This window comes from Cebus imitator, unplaced genomic scaffold (assembly GCF_001604975.1).
Source record: "Cebus imitator isolate Cc_AM_T3 unplaced genomic scaffold, Cebus_imitator-1.0 Scaffold41, whole genome shotgun sequence".
Taxonomy (NCBI): Eukaryota; Metazoa; Chordata; class Mammalia; order Primates; family Cebidae; genus Cebus; species Cebus imitator.
The window spans coordinates 2637389-2661371 of record NW_016107356.1 but is presented as its reverse complement, the minus strand read 5'-3'; the positions used below and the strand labels follow the sequence as shown (position 1 = coordinate 2661371).

At 45.4% G+C, this 23983-nt stretch overlaps 1 protein-coding gene and 1 non-coding gene across 4 annotated transcripts in view; both read left to right on the top strand.

Annotated features, from left to right (window-relative positions):
* Positions 1–23983, top strand: part of URB1 (URB1 ribosome biogenesis homolog) — a 75001-nt gene that overhangs the window by 2146 nt on the left and 48872 nt on the right. For all 3 annotated transcript variants that reach the window (XM_017526092.2, XM_017526090.2, XM_017526091.2), the window contains exons 2-10: positions 3091–3230; positions 3972–4123; positions 4851–4983; positions 9775–9871; positions 13041–13126; positions 14576–14701; positions 15754–15878; positions 19695–19890; positions 21484–21621. In XM_017526092.2, the coding sequence (XP_017381581.1) occupies positions 3091–3230; positions 3972–4123; positions 4851–4983; positions 9775–9871; positions 13041–13126; positions 14576–14701; positions 15754–15878; positions 19695–19890; positions 21484–21621 (1193 nt within the window). The remainder of the gene's footprint in view (positions 1–3090; positions 3231–3971; positions 4124–4850; positions 4984–9774; positions 9872–13040; positions 13127–14575; positions 14702–15753; positions 15879–19694; positions 19891–21483; positions 21622–23983) is intronic.
* On the top strand, positions 10961–11096 carry LOC119470820. The gene has a single exon (XR_005199790.1). It is a non-coding gene; the product is annotated as a small nucleolar RNA SNORA42/SNORA80 family (small nucleolar RNA).

Genomic DNA, 23983 nt, shown 5'->3' with positions numbered 1-23983 from the left:
TTTTTGAGGTGGAGTCTTGCTCCATTGCCGAGGCTGGAGTGCAGTAGGGGGAATCTCAGCTCACTGCAACCTCCACCTCCCAGGTTCAAGCAATTCTGCCTCAGCCTCGAGAGTAGCTGGGATTACAGGTGCATGCCACCACACCCAGCTCGTTTTTGTATTATTAGTAGAGATGACCAACTATGTTGGTCAGACTGGTCTCGAACTCCACTCCGGACCTCATGATCCACTCACCTCAGCCTCCCGAAGTGCTGGGATTACAGGTGTGAGCCACCGCCCCCAGCCTCCATTCTGTGTTTTCTTGAGGGACAGAGTAGGTATTATGCATGACTCCAGGGTGCCTGTGCTGATTGATCGCCTGTGACCACAGCGACCTTGGCCAGAACGCCCATGGCTCTTGTTCATAATCCCCTCCAGACCATGCTGCAGACAGCAGTGATGGAGTCTGGCCCCAGTGCTCAGAGCGCCTGGCACAGCAGATGCCCTCGCTCAGTATCTGTTAAAGGAATGACGGTTGCTTTGGAAAATGTTGCAGCATAAAGTGGATCTGAAAACACCTTGTGAGGCTGGCAGAGGCTGAACGTGACCGGATTTTCACTGCTGCTGCTGAGGACATCTGGGGGGCTTCTTATGTTTTGAGGGTTTTCCTTGTCATCAGTGCGATGTGGGTACTTTATGTGTAAATTAGCCTTTTTATGCGTCATACATACCCTGTCAGATACGTTCTGTTCTTGTTCCGTTACACAGGTGAGTTACCCAGAGCTCAGCGTTCAGTGCCTTATTCAGTACCCTGCAGCTAGTAAGTGGCTGAGCAGGATGCGCGCCCAGGAGTCTGGCCCCAGTTTATGTTCTTACTTGGCGTGTCTTTGGCATAAAGTCCTGCTCACGTGTCTCCAGGCAGATGTTGCTTAGCAGCATCAGGACTTGAATCTGAGACACCCGGAATTGCTGTCCAAGAGGAAGGATGTGTTGGTCCGCTCTGCTCAGCTAGTGGCGCTCACCTGCAGTGCCAAGCCTTGTTCTGAGCCTCATGCTTCAGGGGAACATAGAGAGTGATTTGAACACAAAAGGATCTTGAAACTGTAATTTCTGGAGAGAGGTTCAGGAAGTATTTGGTCTTCAGAGTTGCTGACTAGGGTGATGGCAAAGAGGGATTAGATCCATTGCCTGTGGCCCCAAGGCAGAGGAGGAAGGACCCCGGGGGATGCCCGGGCACACCCTAAAGCAGGCCACCCTATTCTCATGTTTCTATGAAGACCGTAATGTATTTCTTAAAGGTCGTGGCCTTTTACATTTTACTGTATTGATAATTACTGTGTGTTTTAATAGAAATATTTAGTCCCTTCCTCTGTTTTTTTCTAGTAAGGTAAAGTCCCGGTTCCCCCAGAAGAGATGAAGGCCCCAATAAGACGTGTCACCTTTTGCTTATGATCTCATATGACTTCCAGCCCACTGCCTTGCCCTGCCTTCCTAGTTCTGAGAAGTGTGTCCAAAGAGTAGAGTCAGAGAGAGGCAGTTTTGTAAAACAGGTTCTGCTGGAGAATTCTGTGGGCAGCAGGCACACAGGTGGCTCTCAGTTGGTAGGGTGGGGTCGTGGTGGGGGTTCAGATTCAGAGATCAGTGGTTGGGGAGGGGAGGTTGTATAAGGGTAGTAGAATCCTCAGGCTGTTGAGAGATTTTTGAGCGGAGAACTTCTGGGGTGGCCTTATGGGGAAATACTTGAGTGGAGTTCCCCCACTTTGGGTTTTGAAGAACACCGATGTCAGCTGACGTGCTTGGCATGCTGACCGTGGACCAGGTGCAGCATGGACATTCTTTGTGCCACTGCACTCACAGCAGCAGGTGTCAGCTCCATGACATGGGCAGAAATTGTCCAGCTTGTGAAGGGAGAACATGGGCTCTGGAGCCAGACTGCCTGGATTGGAGTCCTGGCTCTGTATCTTAGAAGCTGTGTACCTTTGGACAAGGGCCTGAGTCTCCTTATCTGTGAAATACTAGTACCTAGGGAAAAACATACTGGTACCTAGGGTGGAGGGCTGCAGTGAGAATGAACTGATGCCATGTAAGTAAAGCTCTTAGTAATGCTTCATTACCATGTTCTGTATGGTTTTTCTTGTTATACCCATTCTATAGTTGAGGGAACAAAAGCTAGAAGGGGATCCAGGCGAGTCGTTGCCGGAGTGAGTAGTTAAACCCGGGAGTCACATTGGCTCTCAGTTTGTCTCATTCCTGCATTGCCTTCATGGTGTCTAAGTGTGTTCGTAATGTCTGTATGGATTAATCTGCTAGGGCGGCCATAACAAAGTACTGTGCCCTGGGTGGCTTAAACAGGAGAAATTTATTTTCTCACAGTTCTAAAGGCCACCTCCACGTCCCTGATCAAGGTGTTAGCCTAGTCACATCCTGGTAAGGGCATGTCCTGGCTTGCAGACAACTGCTCTCTTGCTGTGTCCCCACATGGCCTTTCCTCTGTCCACATACAGAGAGGGAGCTCTCTGATATCTCCTCCTTCTCTTATAAGAAAACCAGCCCTATTAGACTAGGACCTCACCCTCATGAGCTCATTTAACCTGAATTATCTCCATAAAGGCTTTATCCCCAAATACTGTCTTGTTAGGGCTTAGGGTGTCTTTCCTTTTCTTTTTGTTTTTTTTGAGTGCAGTGGCACAACCTTGGCTCACTGCAACCTCTGCCTCCTGGGTTCAAGCAGTTCTCCTGCCTCAGCCTCCCAAGTAGCTGGTACTACAGGTATATGCCACCATGCCCGGCTAATTTTTGTATTTTTAGTAGAGACGGGGTTTCACCATGTTGGCCAAGCTGGTCTTGAACTCCTGATCTCAGGAGATCTACCCACCTCAACCTCCCAAAGTGCTTGGATTACAGGCGTGAACCACCATGCCCGGCCAGGCTTAGGGTTTCAACATGAATTTTGGAGAGAAACAGTTAAGTTGGTAGCATTCACAGTAGTTTCTGTGCAGTGTAGGTGGACTGGGGAAGGCCACAGAACAGGGAAGGCAGGTTGCAATGGTGGCCATGATTGTTTCTAAGGAGACTGACCCTGTCAACATTTGAACATAACTTTTATTTCAGGCTTGGAAGCGTTTGTGTCTGCTGCCAAGAAGCTACCACGAGAAGACGTGTATGATGTTGTGGAAGGATATATAAAGATTTCTGTTGAGTGTGCCGAAATTTTCCAGCTCCTGAGTGGAGAGAAACGACCTGAAAGTGAAGTATGTTGTTCCTTCCTGGCTTGATGAAGAGAAGCTTGTTCTGCTGTTGTTGTTGAGGGAAAATGTGATATAAATTTCCATGACCAACTTTCTGTAGAAAGTGATGCTTTGTCCCTGTGCTGTAGGAGTAGATTCGTTTTTGCCTCCATGACCTTTGAAAGCATTTTAGTGGAAAATTCTCACTTATTACTAACATTTGATGAATGATACCAGAAGGAAGGATCATAAATTCCTAATCAAAATATACTTGGTTTCAGTGTGGTTTATTTAAACAAAATGAAAACAGATAAACACATGGTATCACAGACTTACAACACATAATGAATTGATGATTGTTTTCTGATTCCAAAGAGATTGAACATGGGGATATTTATGTAGCTGTTGATATCTCAGGGTTATTGCTATAACGGTGTAGACCTGAATATCTCCAAAGCAATGAGGCCCAGCCATTAAGAGTATTTTCTTCTCTCATTTGGTTTTCTGTAATTGTAAACAAGCAATTCTTTATTTCGCTACGCTGTGGGAGCAGGGCTACCTGCAGAGCCTGGGTCCTGCAGGTCAGCCTGCCAAGCTGTCACCTTCCCACCTGTGTCACCTTTGACTCAGGGTCTGGGTGGGCCTCATCCTGCACGCTGAAGGCTTTAGGCCTGCAGGTAACTATGGCTAAGACAAAAGGAGCATATATGTACAGGAGGAAAAGAAATGAGAGGATTCCTAAGCGTTTCAGTTCTGTCTTTGCAGATGATATTAATATTTCAAGTTTTCGAGGCCATATTATTGCGGACAGCAAGTGATCTGTCACATTTTCATGTTGTGGGAACCAACATCGTGAAAAAGCTGATGAACAACCACATGAAGCTCATCTGTGAGTCCCTGTATGCCTCGGGTTACAGGTAGGCTGGCTGCCTTCGTGCTTTTGGGTTTGGCCTGCATTCGGTCTCTTTGAGTGTGTCTGGTCTTTACCTTTATGCCTAAGAGCTGAGTTGTTTCCGTGGCCCTGTTGACCGGGTCTCTGCCCCCTTCCTTTGTGGACCAGTCCTGGCTGTCCCTGATTCCTCTCTTACCCCTTGTCCCTCTTCTCCTGCCTGCTACTGTCCTTGCTGCTGTATCTGTTGACTGATTCCCTCTACTGGAATCCAAGGTGCATGCGGCAGGGCCTTGCCTGTGTTATAAAATGCCACCTTCCCAGCAGCTAGAACAGGGCCTGGCTTGTCGCATCTGCTGAGAAAACCACAGAATCTGGATAACCGCAGAATGGAAAGACAGCCAAGAGCCTAGGTTCGGAGAGGCCTTTGTGAAGACGTCATCCTTTGTGTCCTGCAGTCACGGGAACTGAGGTGGTCTGTTGATCACATAATGGTTTATTCCAGAGAGAAATTTCCATCTTCTTCATATTTTGTGTTTTATATTCTTAAACCTACTACTTAGTTTTAATTTTTAGCCTTCTTTTAAATCTTTATGCTTTTTTTTTCCCCCTTAAAAAAAGAGCATGTCTTCTTCCTTCCTTTTTCTGGTTTGAGGGTAGCAAATAACACAGCCAGCTTGCAGCGGGCTGGTGCTGAGGTGGCTCCGTGCTTCTGTGTTCCTCATGTGTCCCATTTCCTCTGGCTCCCTGTGCAGGTTGGCTCGCGCGTGCCTGAGCCTGATGGCTGCCATGGTGACCCAGGGTCCGGAAGCTGCCAGGGATGTCTGCAGCCATTTTGATTTGAATAAAAAGACCTTGTACACCCTGGTGACCAAGAGGGATTCAAAGGTGAGGGGATCTGAGTGTCTGTGCTTTCCATGGGTCTCCTTCCCTTGGAGGACTGTAGTGGTTTTTCCTCCTTTCTCTGGCCCTGATCCCCACACAGATGAAATGGGAGGTGTCTGTGCAGAAGGGTGTGTCTCAGCAGCCACAGGATCTGTCTGTGAGGACAGGACTCACTCCAGGCTGGCGATGGGCCAGCACCCGGCAGAGCTGAACATCGGGGAATTCTGTGGAAGCCTCTGGGGGCTCAGTGGCGTGGGGCGGTCCTGGCTGTGAGGATGACTTAGCTTGTGGGTCTCTCTTCTCCTGAGTAAACAAAATACCCTCCATGTGCCCATGGCCCTGAAGCTTGTAGTGTGTCCCAGTCCTCTGCTACCGTTCTGCCCACCTCGGAGAAAGCCCTTGAAGCTCTCAGCCAGTGATGTCCTCAAAGAAGACCTTTATGGCTTTTTAATAAGTGACTTTTGCCTCCCAGTTATAATCTCGTGATGGGTAAGGATTGGATTGTGCCCAAGAGAATGGGAGTGTGGATGGTTGGTTTTCAGGAAACCTGTGAAAGGAAAATTCCCTGGTGGCTTTTGAAATTTCACTTGGGCTTAGAAAGTTGAGGAGCAGGCACAGTTTGAGGATTACTTGAGAGAGGGCCTCTCCTTCGTGGGTGCCGGCTGCAGGTTGTCTGTCAAAGGGCCTCTTCTCGTTGCCAGTCAGCTCCCCTGCTGGAGTTCAGTGCTGTGACAGCCCTGGCCAGAGTCTCACCCTCCTCCTGAACGTAAAGAACGGGTGACAGATAGCCCACCTGCCTCGGTGGAGAACCACGTTAGAATAATTCACTTCTATAACTATGTACTGCTTTGTTCTGTCGGTATCCCTGGGAACTAAGAGTTTCTACATTGCCAGGAACTGGACTTAAGCGTTGATAATAGCAAGTAGTTTTTACAGCTCTGTGTGATTGGCCTGGTGTTGAGGGTTTTACTGGAATTACAAATAAGATATTCTCCACGGAAAAAAATTCCAGGTCTTAATGTCTCTTAGATACTACGCTTTATCAATGTGTCAAGAAATTCCATTCAATGAGTAATGGCTCCTGACATTTAAATACGTTTCCAATAAAAAGAATGTGTGTGCTATTTGCACACTAGAGCAAATATCACGGTTCTTTGGTCTTACCTGGCAGTAAGCCTGGCAGTAATTATCCATCAGATGCCCTCCCCTCTTCACCCCGTCTCTTTTGATCTCAGCCCTCCCAACCATCTAAGTAAAATAGACTTCAGGAGCCCAGACAACGTGGGAAAGGCCGACTAGGGCTTCCCGTCCTGGACCCAGGCTGCAAGGCCACGCACAAGCTGCTTCATCTCAGAGTCTCAGGGCGTGTTACTTTACCTCTCCAGGATCTGTAAAATGGGAGTTACAGTCAAGTTGAAAGTTTTTTTTACTTTTGTTGTGTAATCCATAATAAGTATCTTAGATACCTTATATGTTATAGGAAATGGAGTTGAGACATTACATTTCATAAGGAAGGGTTAAGAACATTCAGAAATAGAGGAGCATGAGGAACCCTGTACCAGCCGTCCAACCCCTACCCCTCCACCTTTTCGGTTTGTTCTGGGGCAGTCAATTATAGCAAATCCCAGACATGAATCATATTTCACTATAAATATTTCAGCATGTACGCTAACAGAAAAAGACCTTTTAAAGAACAGAAACCACAGTACCATTATCACGCCTGATACATTAATAATTTCTCACTGTCATCTGTTACTCAGTTTTGTCTCAGGTTTTTCTGTCTCAAAAATGTTTTTACACCTTGTGGTTCAGATCAGGATCCAAACAAAGTCTACACATTGCATTCGGCTGGTATGTTTCTTAAATATCTTTGATCCCTTTTGAGTCTTTGAGTTTTTTTCTCCCTCATGCCACCCCCTCCTTTTTTTTTTTTTTTTTTTTTTTATTTAGTTGTCAAAGTGTTGACAGGGATTTTTTTTAATGAATATATGTTAATATTTTGAAGGAAATTATTAAAGCCTCATGAAGAAGGAAGATTATAAATAATATTCATCCAGCCAGAGAAAGCATTGTTAAAATCCTGTGCCAAAGAGCAGTTTTACCAAATATGTTTTGGTCTATTTTAGACAATGTTTTGCAGAACAAGCTCTGAAGAGTTCAGGACTTTTTCTTCCTGGGATGTTAGCCGCGTGAGGTCCCAGGGTGGGAATGAAGAGTTGGCATGTGGCCCACTTGCAGTAGGAGTGGGATGGCTTTGATGGAGTGAGCTGGAGATGAAGGGTAGAGGCCCAGGAGGCCACAGCAATGGCCAGAGCCTAGAGCAGGTAGCCGCTGTGTCCTGGGGATCTTACCCCGTTCCTCCATCATGTCAGGGCAGGAAGCTTGGAGTTGTCTGAGACATAAAAGATGGGAGCTAGGAGTTGATAACCAAATCCCTTTTCATTTAGAAATTCATTACTGGAGGGACCCACAAGAGGTCTAGTTCTGCCATGTACCAGCAGGATAGAAAGCTCTAGAATGGCAGAAAACCTGGACCAGCATGCCAGGGCCCTGACTCCCAGTACTGTTACTTCAGTGGGCCAAAAATAAATGCACAGGAACTTTCCACTAGCAAGGAAAAGACAGAATTGAATTGAATTTTGCCAGGCAAGTTTTGGCGTTTTACCAGCATTCATTTGGAACACAAGGCATGTGGAGATCAAGCAAAGTAACTGCTTGAATTAGGTGACATGTTTATTTGAACAGTGAGGCACTGAGATAGCTTGGGAGCAGCTTAAGCTTCCTGAGGACAAGGACGACATCTTGGTTAACTTAGCACCCTCTTGGCCTGAGTTGACAGCATCTTGAACACATTGAGTGTTGTATAAAACTGAATTGGTGGGTGAAGGCACTGGATCGTTGCTGACACTGTGGAAGTGCTGCACACTGTCGGCACCAGTGATCATTGTCTTCAGACTCCTTATTGTGATGAGACGCACAGATAGGTCCTCAGAACACAGAGGATGGTTTGAAGCCGACAGTTTTGGAAGAAACCCACATTGGCGTAATAAGGCCTTGCTGAGATGCTATGTGACATGGCCGGTGATAGACTCAGTAAATGTACTGAGTGTGAGGCCTTGATCCACATATTAGAGAGCATGGATTGGATAGCCTTCCTTTTCTCCAGGAGAAACACAGACCCAACAAAATGAGATGGATTCATTAAAGACATGCACAGAGACCTACTGGTGCCAAGTATGGTCCTTGCACCCTCAGAAAAAGTGAAATGCAAATGGAAAATGCCACAGAATCCTGTGAAGAAGGAAGAGCTTCTCTGTAGTTGAACATAAGTAGTCTGTACTAATTAAGTAGTACTTAATTAGCTGTGTGACCCCCAGTGATTTTTTTTTTTTTTTGATACAGAGTCTAGCTCTGTCGTCCAGGCTGGAGTGCAGTGGCGCGATCTCTGCTCACCGTAACATCTGCCTCCCAGGCTCAAGCAATTCTCCTGTCTCAGCCTCCCGGTTGCTGGGATTACAGGGACCCACCGCCACACCCAGCTGATTTTTCTACTTTTAGTAGATATGGGTTTTACCATGTTGGCCAGGCTATTTTCAAACTCAAGTGATCTGCCCTCTTTGGTCTCCCCAAGTGTTGGGATTACGTGCTTGGCTATATTTTTGAATCCTCAGTTCTTTCATCTGTAAAATAGGTGAGGTGTGGCATTTCCCCCTCAGGCTGTGATGAGGAGTAAATGCGATCACGGATGTGCAGCATTTGATGTAGTGCTGGCACATAGCAAGTGCTCAGTAAACATCGTTGTCCTCCCCTCTCATCATCACCACTGCTACTGCCACCACCTCTCCTGCTACTACTAAGTGGAACAGAGCTATCTGGAAGGCAGAGATTACTCCTTAATTTTCCAAGGCATTTGGGACAATGATTTGTTGTGATATTAACTTATTTCTTGGCAGTGAATGAAGGTGCCTGTGGAGTAACTGTGAAGTAGAGAGTAGTGCTGGGTGTGAGCGATGGAGGATCCAGGTCCACCTGCTAGTTCTGGAACAGCTGAGGAGAGACTGGCATGACCATATGCCTTAGATGTGAAACAAGGAGTGATGTGACACAGCTTTGATTTAATGATAATAGGAGAGGAAACTGATCAGTGACTTCCCTAGAGACATTGGCTGCTGTCATGGCATTGAGGCCCTCCCCGGGTGTGCCCACTGCCCTGGGTGTGACTGATACCTGCTGGCCACAACCCTGGGAAGGCCTAACAGGGTTGGTGACGTGACAGCGTCTGTGCATTGGTTTGTGGTGTGAGCTAATAAGTTATTTATAATATCCAGTAAAAACCAGACATCACCACATTGGTGTCTCACCAAAAGCAGTACCAGTCATTTCATCATCTCTGGATTTTCACAAACATAGGTTATTTTCATCAGCAGGTGGGAGGAGGTGGATCTAGGCAGGCTGAGGGTCTTGCTCCACACCAAAGTGGCCAGGAAACTAAAATTTGTGTGTTTTAGTCAGGGAAGGGAGCACAACTATGTTTTACCCATACTTTTGTGTTGAGAATAGGGCTTGAAAGAGAAGGAAGAGTAGAGAAGATTACCGGGGAAAGAGAATGGAAAAAATTTTGCTTTCTGTAAAGAATGAGCATTGGTTGCAGACATGCATCCCCTGGTGACTGGGGACAAGGCTGGGGGGCTGATGATGTTGAGACAGGAGGGGCGTGCGTGGCCGCTTTGTTGCTGATTCCCTTGCCTCTCTGTGGAATACGCATGTGACATGGAGGTCTCCTTTCTCCTCCAGGGAGTGCACGACGTTCGGCAGGCCTATGTTCAGTTTGCTCTCTCCTTTCTAATTGCGGGTGATGACAGCACTATAGTGCAAGTGTTGGAAGTGAAAGGTAGGTGTACTCCTTTGTCCCTTAGGAAAGCCCGTTTGTTTTGAAAAACCTGCTGCAAACCGTTTCTTCCAAATGGGAAAAATGTCTGCAGCCTTTGCAGCTGCCCTGTACACCGGATTGAAGCGTGTGGGGCAGGAAGGCGGGCGGGGGCTGCAGAGCTTTGGTCAGTACCATTTTCATATCACTGGTCAGAGTGAACAGAGGTGTTCCTGTTGTGCCATCTGGAATGCTGAGTGATGCTGTAACAGAAGATAAAGGCAGACCTTAGAGAGATGCCGAGCAAACAAAGGAGGCTTTATAGCTCTGGATCAGACTCAGACTCAGCCCTGGCTACCTGGCTTTCCTTGGGAACTGTTGTTTTAAAAAATAAAGCTAGTTTCTTTGGTGGCTTAGCCCTGTGTTATGAGAATATCAGTAACAGGGCTTCAGGGAATTCCAACTTGACCACCTTCTGGTGGCTGTTACCCTAGAGTGAGGCTTGGGATCATTTAACCTGTTAGGGCTCCTTGCATTTTACCAAGAAATTCAGTAAGATGATAAATGGCAGCACTTAGCTCAGCACATGGCAGTTGCTCAGTGAGATTCCCTGGAATCCTGACCTGTCTAGAGGTGAGGAGCAGTCCTATGTCCTGGCCGGAACTCTGGGAGTTACTGAGGAGGAATAGCAGGGTGCGCTACCAGGGTGGTTGGGTCTCCAGCACTTCTCCCTCCCTCCCAGGTTGGGAGATCCGACCTGCCCCAGGAACATGATGCTGGCACCATTTAGGAGGAGAGTGCGGTGGTCACCCTGTGTGTGGTCAGCCTGGTCTGTGCAGGCGCTCCATCACTGCTGTGGTAGGAGTGGTCTCTGCATGATGCCACAGACAGATTGTTTTTTTCTACTTGTTACCAGGAACTAGGTTCAGGATGTCTTGCTGCTGCCAGGGCCAGTCGTTTCTTTAAAATTCCCCTGGGTCATTTCAGCTGTCTGGCCTTTTATTCAAGGACGGGTGGTACCATTTACACTGCTGAAGGGGGCTGGGATGTACTACAGTTGGATGTTTCTGCTGGGAAGTTTGGCCGTCCACATCAAACGTGTAAGATGCTCATGCATGGGTTTGGATTTATGATGGGCCCGTCCCCCTGGGCCTCTCATAGTATCCCATGCCAGAGCAAACTGTAGCCCCGAACCATTGCCTGGCCTGTGTGCCCGTAGGCTGCTGGTGCTGACGCGGGTTGCACATGGTTAAGAAAGAAAAGATAAAAAACTGTTAAGATCCCTGATCCAGCAGTTCCATGTCTAGTCAGTTATCCTGGTGAAATAATTAAGGATGTGAGTAGAGGTTTTGTTCGGGAATATTCTTTATATTAGCTAGAAAGGGGACTTCTAACTGTCCACCGGTAACGGATTAGCTGAGCAAATTGGAAACTGGTCATAAGATGGAACGCAGTGACTAAAAATATTACAGACGCTGGCCGTGGTGGCTCACGCCTGTAATCCCAGCACTTTAGGAGGTGGAGGCGGGACAGTTGCTTGAGCGAAGGAATTCTTGAGACCATCCTGGGTAACACAGTGAGATTCTGTTTCTAAAAAAAAAAAAAAAAAAAAAAAATACAAAAGTTAGCTGGGCATGTTGGTATGTGTTGTCTGAGCTACTTGGGCGGCTGAGGTGAGAGAATTGCTTGAGCCTGGAATGTCAAGGCTGTGCCTCTGCATTCTAGCCTGGAGGACAGGGAGGCCTGGTCTCAAAAAGGGAAAAAAATGCTGTGCTTAATGATTTCGGAGTTTTTTTGGTGATATATGATCAGTGTAAACTGAGTCATAAAACTCTAAAGTACGATCTCATTTTACTCAAATAGAATAACATGAATACATCAGAAGATTAGTAGTTAACTCAGGTGATGTTAACAGTGTTAACTTTTCGGTAGTGAGGCTTTGACTTATTCTTTTGGTTTGTCTGGTATTTTCTGATTTTTCCTTTTTTACAAATAATGAATTTGCTTTTGTAGAGATTCTGTGTGCACAGTAAGCATGTGGGGAGCAAGAAAAATTGTAATTGCTTTGCTGCTTCTGCCCGGTGTCACCACTGCGTTAATAATGATACAGTGTCAAGCCCTGGTGGCTGTTTCCCTGGGTATTGAAAAGTAGGAAGAGAAAACAAAAAGTAAATAAACTAAATTACCCAAAATTCTAATGCCAACCTGTAAAATGATGATCATCTCCTTAAACAGCAAGTTTAAGCAAGAGAGAAATTTTATTAGTCTGTTATACTATACATTCTCTTTCAAATAGTATTTAATTTTTTCTTGTTTGTTTGTTTTTTGAGATGGGATTTCGCTCTTGTTGCCCAGGCTGGAGTGCAATGGCACAATCTTGGCTCACCGCAACCTCCGCCTCCCAGGTTCAAGCAATTCTCCTGCCTCAGCCTCCCAAGTAGCTGGGATTACAGGGATGTGCCACCATGCCCAGCTAATTTTCTATTTTTAGTAGAGATGGGGTTTCTCCATGTTGGTCAGGCAGGTCTTGAACTTCTGACCTCAGGTGATCCGCCTGCCTCGGCTTCCCAAAGTGCTGGGATTACCCCAGCCTTTAATTAATTTTAATATGAGAAAAAAGTAAAATCAAGCTAAAGACCTACTGAACTTCTTTAAAAGTTCTGTCATTGGTTCACCTTTAGGTGCTTTTGATTTCTTCTTTCTTCCTTTTTGTTTGTTTGTTTGTTTGGAGACAGGGTTTTGCCCTGTGCCTGGCTGGAGTGCAGTGGTGCCATCATGACTTACTGCAACCTCAAACTCCTGGGTACTAGTGATCTTGCCACCTCAGCCTCCTAGGTAGCTAAGACTACTGTAAGACTACAAGTGTGCACCACCATACACAGCTAATTTTTAAACTTTTTATAGAGATGGGGTCTTACTACACTGTCAAGGCTGGTCTTGAACTCCTGGCCTCAAGGAATCCTCCCACCTTGGCCCCCCTAAGTGCTGGGCTTCTAGCATGAGGCACTGTGCCTGGCTTCTTGATTTCTTATGTCATGGAAGTGGTTATTCCTGCTGAGAACTTGTATAGTTAAAAAAAAAAAAACTAAAAAGGTGAATAGCATTGTTTGCTGTACCAGTTAAACAGTAATATTCTCTCATTCTCATTTTCAAAATATTTTTGAATTTAATGCTTTGAAACTTTTACTTTCAGAATTTATTCCTTGCATTTTTAGCTCAGGGATAAAGGAAGATAGGATCTCCACCGTCAATATTTTGTTATCCACACTGAAAACAAAGGTACGTGCTTGGTAATCAATGTTTCTGTTGTCTGTTCTCCCTTGGGTATGAGATACTGTCTGGTGTTTTACAGGACTGTAGAACTACGGCATCTTATGTTACGTAGATTGTCATATTGGTTGAGTGGAAAACTCTTTCTTCAGCACAAACTTGTTCTTGTTGATGAGCATATGCCGGGACTAGCAGGTTAAAGAATAGCTGAAGCAGCCAGTGATGTCCAGACGTGGCTGCTGTTTATTACAGCAGCAGAAAAGCTGCTGGTCAACATTTCCCGGCAACCCAAAGTAATAATTGTGAGCTGTAAACCTATGAATAATACTTCATTCACATATCTAGCAAAATGTTCTTCTGTGTCATGTTCCATATTTGCCTTTTGCAAGCATCTGAGCAATATTGTAAAACTTGCTAAAAGGAAACACCTTAGATCATCAGTAAGAAACACTTCTATAGGACATTTGGCAATCTCTGAAGACATTTTGTCACAACTGGGAAGGTACAACTGGTGCCTAGTGGATAGACATCAGGGATGCTGCCAGATGTCCTAATGCCCAGGACGGCCCCATAACAATTGTCTGGCCCCAAATGTCAATAGAGCTAAGATTGAGAAACCCTAATTTAAAGTAATGCAAATAATGACAGATTTTTTTTTTCCTACTAAAATAGCATTGACTTTTAAAAGCAACGGTGTTCAGTGCTAGCAGGGATGTTTTGAGTCAGATACTTTGTTGAGGAGGAAGTGTTGTATCCCCTGTGGAAGATAACCGTTCTGACAAGATGAGTCAAAGGTCTTAAATATATTCATGGACCCTGATGAGGGTTGCATCAGAACCGCTAGGGGAATGTATTTGAAATATATATACCTAGGCCACACCCCTAGGGATTCTGGGGGTAGGTTTGGGTGGAGCTGAGGATTTGTGCCGCAGTTGCACTTGGAGGAACCAGTGTCAAGTCCAAAGTCAGATGCAGTGAAGACTCTGTTCAAGGATGCTGATCACAGCTTTATGGAAAATAGCCAGAATTTAGAAACAACTAATTGTAAACAGCAGGGGAATGGAATGGTTAAATAAGTTGTGGTCTACTCATAGGGTAGAATAGTATTTAGTCCCCCAAAATGTTCTAAAGGGATTTTTAATGATGTGGAAAAGGCTTATGCTTCATAAGTAACCATACATGAATAAAAGGCAAAAAATAACTAATACATACACACATACACCACATACACACGCATATCGTGTGGGTGCGGGTGGTGACTGAAAGGAAAGATATCAAAATAGTAACTAGGTATCCCAGCATGGTTGGGAATATTGGTGAATTTCCCTTGATGTTTTTCTTTTTTTTAAACCAAATTTTCTGCTACTAGCATGCGTTATTTTTATAATGATGAGAAAACAGTAAGCACCATTTAAAAAATAATTGAATTCCATGAACTTCGTTTATTATTGTTTTCAGGTAGTTCACAATAAAAATATCACAAAAACCCAGAAGGTGCGTTTCTTTACGGGGCAGTTATTGATCCACATAGCATCGCTGTACAACTGGAACGGGGTTACCGATGTGAACCCAGAAGATGTCAAGGTGCAGTCAGTTTTGGGTGTTCGTTGACCTCGTTGGAATTTGATCCTCAGGGTCGGGAGAGGGAGGATTCTCAACGCTGCAGCAGACGTGACGTCCCCTCATTTGATCTATTTCTTTTGCCTGTCGTTATATGGCTGTATTAATAAGATTTTTTTCCCCGATTTCTTAACAATCGAGCTAGTAAACTGTACTTTTTTTTTTTTTTTTTAAATTAGAGAACTATGATTTCCTTTGTCTGAGCCGTATCTTAGTCTTCCCTGCAGCTCTTTCCTGTTAGACCTGCAGGGTCATCCCAACCCTCTCTTCCCTCGCTTCACCTCTGACTTCCCGTCCTTCCATTCTTTCATGTCCAGTTGGAGTTTCAAGGCTTGTTGTGTTTTTGTTTTTGTTCTAACTTCAGGGTCCCGACTGCCTCGGAGCCTCACCTGCTAGCATGTGTAATTGTTTTGTACTAGTTAACTCATGTGCTAAATTAAAACAGCTGCTCTCACATTGACCTGCTGCCAGTGTATATTTTAATTTTCCTCAGGGTGTTACTGAACGTGGACTTGGCCAGGGTAATAAAGGCACAGACCTCCTGTTAACATTACAATAACTCACCTCTCAAGAGCCTACATTTTACTTCCTTTTATCTTGGAGACTTGCCCAGGCCCTCCTGTTTTGAACATGTTTTTGTATACTCCAGTACCAGCAAGCCTCAGAGGCTGGGTCAAAAACACTCCCAAATGTGGAATTTTATTCAAATGGACAAGAGACATTAGATCACTTTAAAGCTTTTACAAATACAGGTTTAAACACGCCCCTCTTCAGAGTATTCTTTTATTTTGATCGTGTATCTTTCATTGTTGCTGTTGTTTTCATTTATTGTTTGGGATGATACCAAATGTTTAAAATGTTTTCTGTTTTCGTTTGTTGTTTGGAATGATATCAGGTGTTTAAAATGTTTTCTAAGTTGTCATCAGGCAGCTGATATTGTCCTTGTTTTTATTCTGTATCTCTTACTAAAGTGTATGAGCTTGGAATTTTCATTGAATTTTAAAAAATCTTCCTAGGTTTCTGCAGAAGAAGCAGGGAAAACCATGGTTCGGGAGCTCGTTCATAACTTCCTGATGGATCTTTGCTGTTCACTCAAGCATGGAATTAATTTTTATGATGCATCTTTGGGTACCTTTGGCAGGTAAAGTGTAACACTCTTGTGGACCCCAGGGCGTGTGTCCCCCTCAGAAGTCATCACATACATGAGTGTCTAGTGGAACGGTAGTAGGTTAGGGCTAGAATTGTGGACGTTATCTAACTCATTTCAGGATTGAACAGTTGTAGACTCGGGGAACTTCTATTTGTTGCATGTTCTCGGGGCAGAGTTCTGAGAGTAGCTGTCTGTTAACACTCAGGTAGATCATGGGCTGTTTCTCCCAGAGAAGTACTGCAGGTGTTTACCTAAAGACAGTGTTTGTCGACTGGAGCTCAGAAAAGGCACCTGCCCTCCCAGAGAGGGCTGGGTCTGACATGGGCCTCACAGCCATCCTCAGGCAGGTACCGTCATGAGGCCAACTTTGCAGAGGAGGAAAGGGTTCCAGAGAGGTCAAGACACTTACCTGGTTAAATGGCAGAGCTGGCATTGGAAACCAGGAAGTCCGGCTCCAAACTGATACTAAACAGTCCTGCCTCTCCATGACAGGCTGCCCGTGAGTCAGGATTTCTAAATTTTTTTTTATGTTTTGTTTCATATTTCACAATTGTGATAGCATTTCATCAGTAAGGAAACATAAAGTTCAAATCTACCGGTTTTGATTATATTCTTTGAGACTGTCTTTTTGTAGTCATATAATATAAGTCCATGTAATTTTTTTTAATAACAAAAATGCTTACTAGTGCTCATCCGTCTGCTTTTTTCCCATTTGACAATAAAAATATTGGCTATGTTTTCTGGTCATTGTAAATGATTTATTTTTTACTCCTTGCTATTCTATCTTAGCATTATATCACAAGGATTCAGGCAGTCTAATTTACTTCTAATTTCAGCCAGTCAGGAAATCAGGTGATTCCTTCAGAATGGAATAATATGGTGGGAATTTTTCTGTCTGCTTCTGACTTTGGACGTGTCTTGATTCTGAGGTTACTGTGATTTCACCTGCCACCTCATTTCTTTTTTTCTTTCATCAGTAAGAATGAGCTCATTTTCATCCTAAAACATAACGGCAGACTTCTATAGTTGAATAGAATATTACACTTGTGCTTAACACATGCGCTCTTCCCCCCTTTTAAAGCTTCTTTCCTCCATAACTAGGCCCATGAAGTAGATCATCATTTAATGAGCATATTGAATCAACTTGTGGGTATGGGTCTGTTTGCAGTAAGCTGTGATTTACGTGAATTTTGAAGCCATGGGCAAAAGACAAGTATTTGTTAATAAGGGAAAGGAAGGAGATTTGTTTGTGGATGGTAACGGAGAGCTTTGAGATCACACTGAATTGCATCATTTCCTGTTACCCTGTAGACACGTAGCTCACTCCTTATCTCATTCCGGTTCCTGTGCAGATGTCACCACTTCAGGGAGGCCTTCCCCGGCAACCCTTTCTGAAAAAGCCCCTCCACCATTCATATGGTGATTTATTTATTTGCTTGTTCATTATCAGATTGGTGAGAAGTGGTAAGAACAGACGCTGGTCTGTTATAGGCCCCCAGTCCCTATGACAGTACCTGGCACATAGTAGGTGTTCACTGAAAGCTGATGTTACAACATAGGGCAAGGATTGGCAAACTTTTTCTACAAAGGGCCAGATCGTATTTTAGGCTTGGCAGCCTACAAAGTCTGTTGTGACTACTCAGTTGTGCCATCAGAGCATCCATAGATGTAAATAAGCAGGCTTACCTGTGTCCCAATAAAATTTACAGTGATAGGTATTGGGCCCTAGTTTCAGTCCCTGGTGGAGGTTAAGAGAGCAGACAGCTGGGTGTCAACCCTAACTTAGCTCTGAGACCTTCAGTGGGTTAGGCATCCCCCTTGCCTACATTGTCTCATCTATAAAGTGAGCGTAGAAGTAGTGGCTGTGGCAGAGAGGTGGGTGGTAACTGCCTAGAGCAGGGTCTGGCATGTATTGTGTGCTACGTAAGTATCAGTGCTCTCCATTTTATTACATTGTTGATTAAAACAAAGTATGTGTAGTATTTTTAGCACTTTTTGTAGATTTAATATCCTTTTCATTTGTCAGCACAAACTATATTTGTTTTGTTCATTACATTTTCATGTTAAAGGATGTCTTCATATCCTTTTGTAAAAGATACCTTTCTGATCAAAATTATACTTTCTAATTTGGTTTTTAAAAAACTTATTTTACTCTATGTACAGCTGTCATATAGCATTGTAGTTTTACTTAATGTATAAGGGGATGTAAGACACTGGGGACCCTAGAAACCATCACTATGGCATGCATGTGAGGCAGAGTCGGAGGGTTTTCTGGATGTTTTGACTTCCCAGGGTCAAGCAGATAGGAAAAGGTGTATTTTCTAAAAAGACTTCGAGGCAGGTGAAGCCTAGGGTCCTGGGGCTTTGGCTGTGTGGATCCTGGGGTTTTACTCCCTTTATGCAAGCTTTGGTCTCTGCAGACTTTCCTGCTGCTTCCTTTTTTTTTTTTTCTGAGTTGGAGTCTTGCTTTGTTGCTCAGGATGGAAGGTAACGGCACAGTCATAGCTAACTGCAGCCTCGAACTCCTGGGCTCACCTGCTGCTTTTATCTTCGCATACCTTTGAAAACTGTCCACTTTGAGACAACTTTTCAATATTTTTCTACAGTAGTTTTTTTTTCTCCATCCTTGCTTCTTTCAGCTGCTAAATGAAGATGAAGGAATTTGAAATAAGCTAGAAACAGGGAAGGCAGAAGGCCTCTGCGAAGACCTTGTGCTGTCTTGTCAGATTCCTTGTCAAGAAATAATTTGATGGCACTCTGGAGCCTGCAGCAACTCATGAGCACTTCGTAGAAAAAGAAACTTGATTGCCAGGTGTGGTGATGCACACCTCTAGTCCCAGCTACTCAGGAGGCTGAGGCTGGAGGATCACTTGAGTCCAGGAGTTCGAGGTCTGGTCTGAAGCGAGCTCTGGTCACACCACTGCACTCCGGATGAGAAAGCAAGACCCTGTCTCTAAATAAATAAATAAAAGTTAAAACAAATCCTCCTTTCAAGATAAAAATGTCTTATCTGCATTTTTTTATACCCACACTCATATGTATTTACATGTGCTTTTTTATTTCAGACAGAGTCTCACGCTGTTGCCCAGGCTGGAGTGCAGTGGTGCAATCTTGGCTCACTGCAACCTCTACCTTTCTGGTTCAAGCGATTCTCCTGCCTTAGCCCCCTGAGTAGCTAGGATGACAGGTGGAGGCCACCACACCTAGCTAATTTTTTTTGTATTTTTAGTAGAGACACGGTTTTACCGTGTTGGCCAAGCTGGTCTTGAACTCCTGACCTCAGATGATCCTCCCGCCTTGGCCTCCCAAAGTGCTGGGATTACAGGTGTGAGTTACCGCATCCAGCCCTACATAGTGCTTTTTCATGTGTGGCTGGAGGAGGGATGTCAGTAAAATTTCAAAATGAAATTTGGGGCATGGATTCCTCCCTGCTGGTTTTGCCCTTTCTTTTCAGTAGCCTTGACTTCCAGGCAGACTGGTAGGTAGCTGAGGTAGAGAAAGAATGGTTTTCTTCCTTTTCTTTAGAAGGAATTGACCTCAAGGGAGGGAAGTAGGAAAGAAGAATGGGATCAGGACAATCAGAGACTTTTTCAGCCACTGAGAAATAGACGATGAGAGGGAAGCCCTCAGTGGAGAGCTGGAACCCTGCAGGCCGAGGAACTCCCACTTATGTCCTGGGGGAAATTCCCCACGCTGTTACTGCTGTGTTCACTGAGGGCCATTCTGCAGAGCTGCCTGTCACCATGAGCTCTCAGGATGCTTTGAACGTTTTGTGCTGACCTCTCCTCTTGTCTCTTTCTCTAACAGAGGCGGAAACCTGACACTCTTGCACTTCTTGCTGGGTTTGAAAACTGCAGCTGATGATGATCTTGTGGCTGACCTTGTGGTGAACATCCTCAAAGTGTGCCCGGACTTACTGAAGAAATACTTCAAGGAAGTAACGTTCTCCTTTATCCCACGAGTGAAGTCTACGTGGCTAAATAATATCAAACTACTAAACAAGGTAAAACAACATGATATTTAAAAGTCTGTTAGCTAGGCTGGGCATGGTGGCTCACACCTGTAATCCCAGCACTTTGGGAGGCCGAGGCAGGCAGATCACCTGAGGTCAGCAGTTTGAGACCAGCCTAACCAACATGACGAAACCTGTCTCTACTAAAAATACAAAAATTAGCCAGGTGTGGTGGTGTGCACCTGTAATCCCAGTTACTTGGGAGGCTGAGGCCGGAGAATTGCTTGAACCTGGGAGGCAGAGGTTGTAGTGAGCTGAGATCGCACCATTGCACTCCAGCCTGGGGGAGGGCACAGGGAGTTGGGGGACCAGCAGACATTCTAATCTGGTAAACTGTGCAACGTGAAGACCTTTCAGGGATAAAAAGGGATATTTTAGATCATATAAATTTGGTGTCCTTATCTTCTATAGCATTTTGCGTTTCACTGAGCTGAATTTGAGGTTTGTTCCTTTAGAATCTTTTGAGCCAGTTTGTCTTGTTCATCCAGATTTTGCTCGGAGTGAAATCTTGTTGAGTCTCAGCACAGTTAGACTGGACTTGATGAAATGCCTGACTGTCTCTTCCCCATCTGGGCTCATAAGAAAATAACATGAAATGTCTGATTTGTAGGATGGTTTTTAAAGGTTGCTGTTTCGATTAGCTACAACAACTTGAAATAAGCTATGAAGCGGTGGTCTGCTGGTTTAAGTGGATGTATGTTACCTTCCATTTGATCATGGTGTCAGCATCTGCCCATTTACAAATGGAGGCACCTACTGTTTTGGGGCACTAATGCCTGACTCATTTGAACCCTCTGTCACTGACTTTTGGTTGCCTAGTGGTAAAATGCCTGGGATTGTTCCTCGTGCCTCTACCTGGGCCTGGTATTATCTGTAAAACCAGTTTTTATTCTGCTTGAGTGCCTGCGTGCACGGTCTGCACATTCACCTTGGGATGAGGAGGATGTACTCTACCCCTCATTTTGGTACAGTTAGTCCTGGGGCCAGCACTCCTTTTGGGAGCTGCATCTAATACAGGGGAGGGGTGAGTGTGTGGTCTTTGCAGGCCAGGATTGAGTCCTTGCTTGGCTGCCTACTAGCTCTGTGGCCTTAGGGAAATTACCTAACCTCACTGAGGTCCAGGTTTTTAACCTATGAGTATATTTTTGTTTTCGTGTTAAGTGTCTCTATCCCAAAGGTTATCAGGCAGCTTTGAGAAGATGGCTTCCTGACATCCCTTCCTGACATAATCTGTCAGGCGCCTGTCAAGTGCAGCAGGAACTGATAATTCCATTGGTAGTTCTAGCAGTGATTTATTTGCTATCAGAGGTTTTAAGAGACTCTGCAGACCACAGGTCAAGTTCTGCTCTGAAGGTCCTTTCTCTGTTAACAGCCAGTCTCCTGACCTGATTTGTCTTTGACAAGTAGATTTGGGGGTTAATCGTCCACTCAGCCTGTGGGGAGTCTGGGACCTTTATCACTATAATTACTTGATTGACTGGCTTCACCTTTGAAGACATTTTCACCTTCACCTTTGAAGACAGCTAGTCTCAGGTTTGAAACTTACTTCCAGCACCAACTAAATCTCTTTTTTGCTTTTCCTAGATCTATGAGGCTCAGCCGGAGATTTCCCGGGCATTTCAGACCAGAGAGTTTATACCCTTGCCTCGGCTCCTGGCAGTGGTGATGGTGACCACCGTGCCCGTGGTGTGCAATAAGAGCATGTTCACCCAAGCATTAAACGTAAGTTCGTGTGGTTGCCCCACTTCTGGAACTGTCTCCGGCTAAACTCACTGGCTGCATGATGTGATTATTCTGAGAATACTGGCCTGGATGTATTTGATTGTGTTTTGTCAGGGAGCCTCTGAGGCTTCCAGGACAGAGGCTGTAGTTTGAAATAGCTGTGAGTGACAGGTCCACTGACGTGGGTAAGGACCTTGGAGCAGAGACACTTACATAGCCTTGGCCCTGCTCCATCACACAGCGGGGACCCCTGCATCCCTCCAAGCCTTTCTAGTCCTGCCTGAGGGTGGGAGAATGTCAGAATCAGGAGAAGGAAAGGTCATCATTAAAATCTCATTAGTTTAGAATTTTCAGACATGATAGGACTGAAATTCGCCTAGCAGATTCTTTCTTTGATAGTTTAAGTGAATGGTGTTAAGATGCCTGGGGAACATATACTTTGAAGGCCAGCTGTTTTCAGGTGTTTTGGGGACGACATGTTCTCTTTCAGGCGTTTTTGGGAGGATGCTGTTTTCAGGCATTTTTGGAAGACGTTCATGGAAGAGATTGGTACTTAAATTTCACATCACTGTTTATTACAAAGGTCCCCATGTCCCATCAGAAGTCACATTCAGAGGGGTTCACGTGTCTTTCACCACAGCATCACAGGCCTAGGTGAATGGCTGTGAGTTGCTGGCACATCTGGGTCCTGGGCCCTGCCAGCCCCTTGTAACCCTGGGTTGCCTGAGATACCTGGGGGAGGCCAGGTATTCGGAGGGGTGTCTTTGTCCTTCTAAGCAGGCTGAGCTGTTGTATGGCTTCAGTAGAAGCAGGGTTGGCAGTGGTCGGCTGCACAGGCAGGGGTTGGCCCTGTAGTGGTGAGCACAGTCACTGTAAAGCGGGTGGACTCCTGAGACCATGTGGTGAGACTCACCATGTTCTCATACCCCTCTGTGGTTTGCGCTGAGCATGGGTGATGGTGTGAGGGGTAGAGAGGAAGCCTGTGTGGGAGTAGGCAGAAAAGTCTTGTGTTTGTCAAATCATCATATGCAAAATCAGCACCTAGCTAGCTTGCCCAACTGTTTTAATTAATGTGGGAGGCATTTGTATTTCTCAAGGGACTTATAGGAAAACCAGATTGAAAGGATTAGTCTGACGAACCTCACTTATTTCTTATTTAAAAAATAAATTTATTTTTTGAGACAGGGTCTTGCTTCGTTGCCTAGGCTGGAGTACAGTGGTGGGATCATAGCTCGTTGCAGCCTCAAGCCATTGGACTCAAGTGTTCCTCCCACCTCAGCCTCCTGAGTAGTGGGGACTACAGGTGTGCACCACCACACCCAGCTGATTTTCTTATTTTTATTTTTTGTAGAGATAGGGTCTCACTATGTTGCGCAGGCCAGTTTTGAACTCCTGGCCTCATGCAATTTTCCCACCTCGACCTCCCAAAGTGTTGGGATTACAGGTCTGAGCTGCCACACCCAGCCAGATGTGCCTCCTCTGTGGGCTGCATTTGCTCTCCCTTCCAGGCTTGCTCCTGGTAGTCTGGGACAGAAAAGCCTGTCGTCTCCTCCTCTCACAGTGTTGCTTCAAGACAAAGGGTTGTGACCCTAGAGGGGTGTTCTGTCTCCTGCAGGGAGTGGCTCCAAGGAAGGAGTGTCAGAGGACACAGCCTCCTCTCCCCTGTGCAGGGCCAGGGCCACCGAGCCCAGCTGTGCCCTCCTTCCACAGGTGCCCTTTCTGAGACCCCAGACTGTGTTTTTATATAATTATGGATCTAGGGGCTGGAGTTAGAGGATGTTTGTCTTTTTTTTCTTTCATTTCTTATGGTTTTATCTAAAAAGCTTTTAATAGTATACGTTTTAGAATCAGGAAGAGAAGCTTTAGCCTATTTTAGAAACGGGAAATGAGAAAGCGTTTGGAGGCAGGACCCTAGGTTGTCGGTTGAGCTTTCTGCTCTCAGCTCCTTGGGTGTGGTGTGCATGCTTGTGTGGGGCCTGCCTTTGAAGCGATTGTGGGGCTGGGCCGTTCTTGCCTTAAGATAGCTCCCGTAGTCCTGAATGAGTGTGCAGTGTACACCGAGTGAGGCCCCAGCTGACCGGAATGCTGGGGCTCTGGGGTGTTGTGGTTGCTGAGCTAGAAGTCAACCAGGAGACCTCTTTGTTTCTACCTCCCTGCCAGTCTGCAGTATCCCAGCCAGGGCTGCTCAGACTTCGGTGTCGGAGGGCTCTCCTGGGGATCGTGTGAAATGCAGATTCTGCGTGCGTGGTCTGGGCTGGGCCCTGGGAGTCGGCGTTTCTCCTGAGGACTGGGAGCTGCCATCACATGATGCTGCTGGGACCCTTCTCCTGTTGTTGGTAGTTGCGCCGGTTCTTGAACCCTA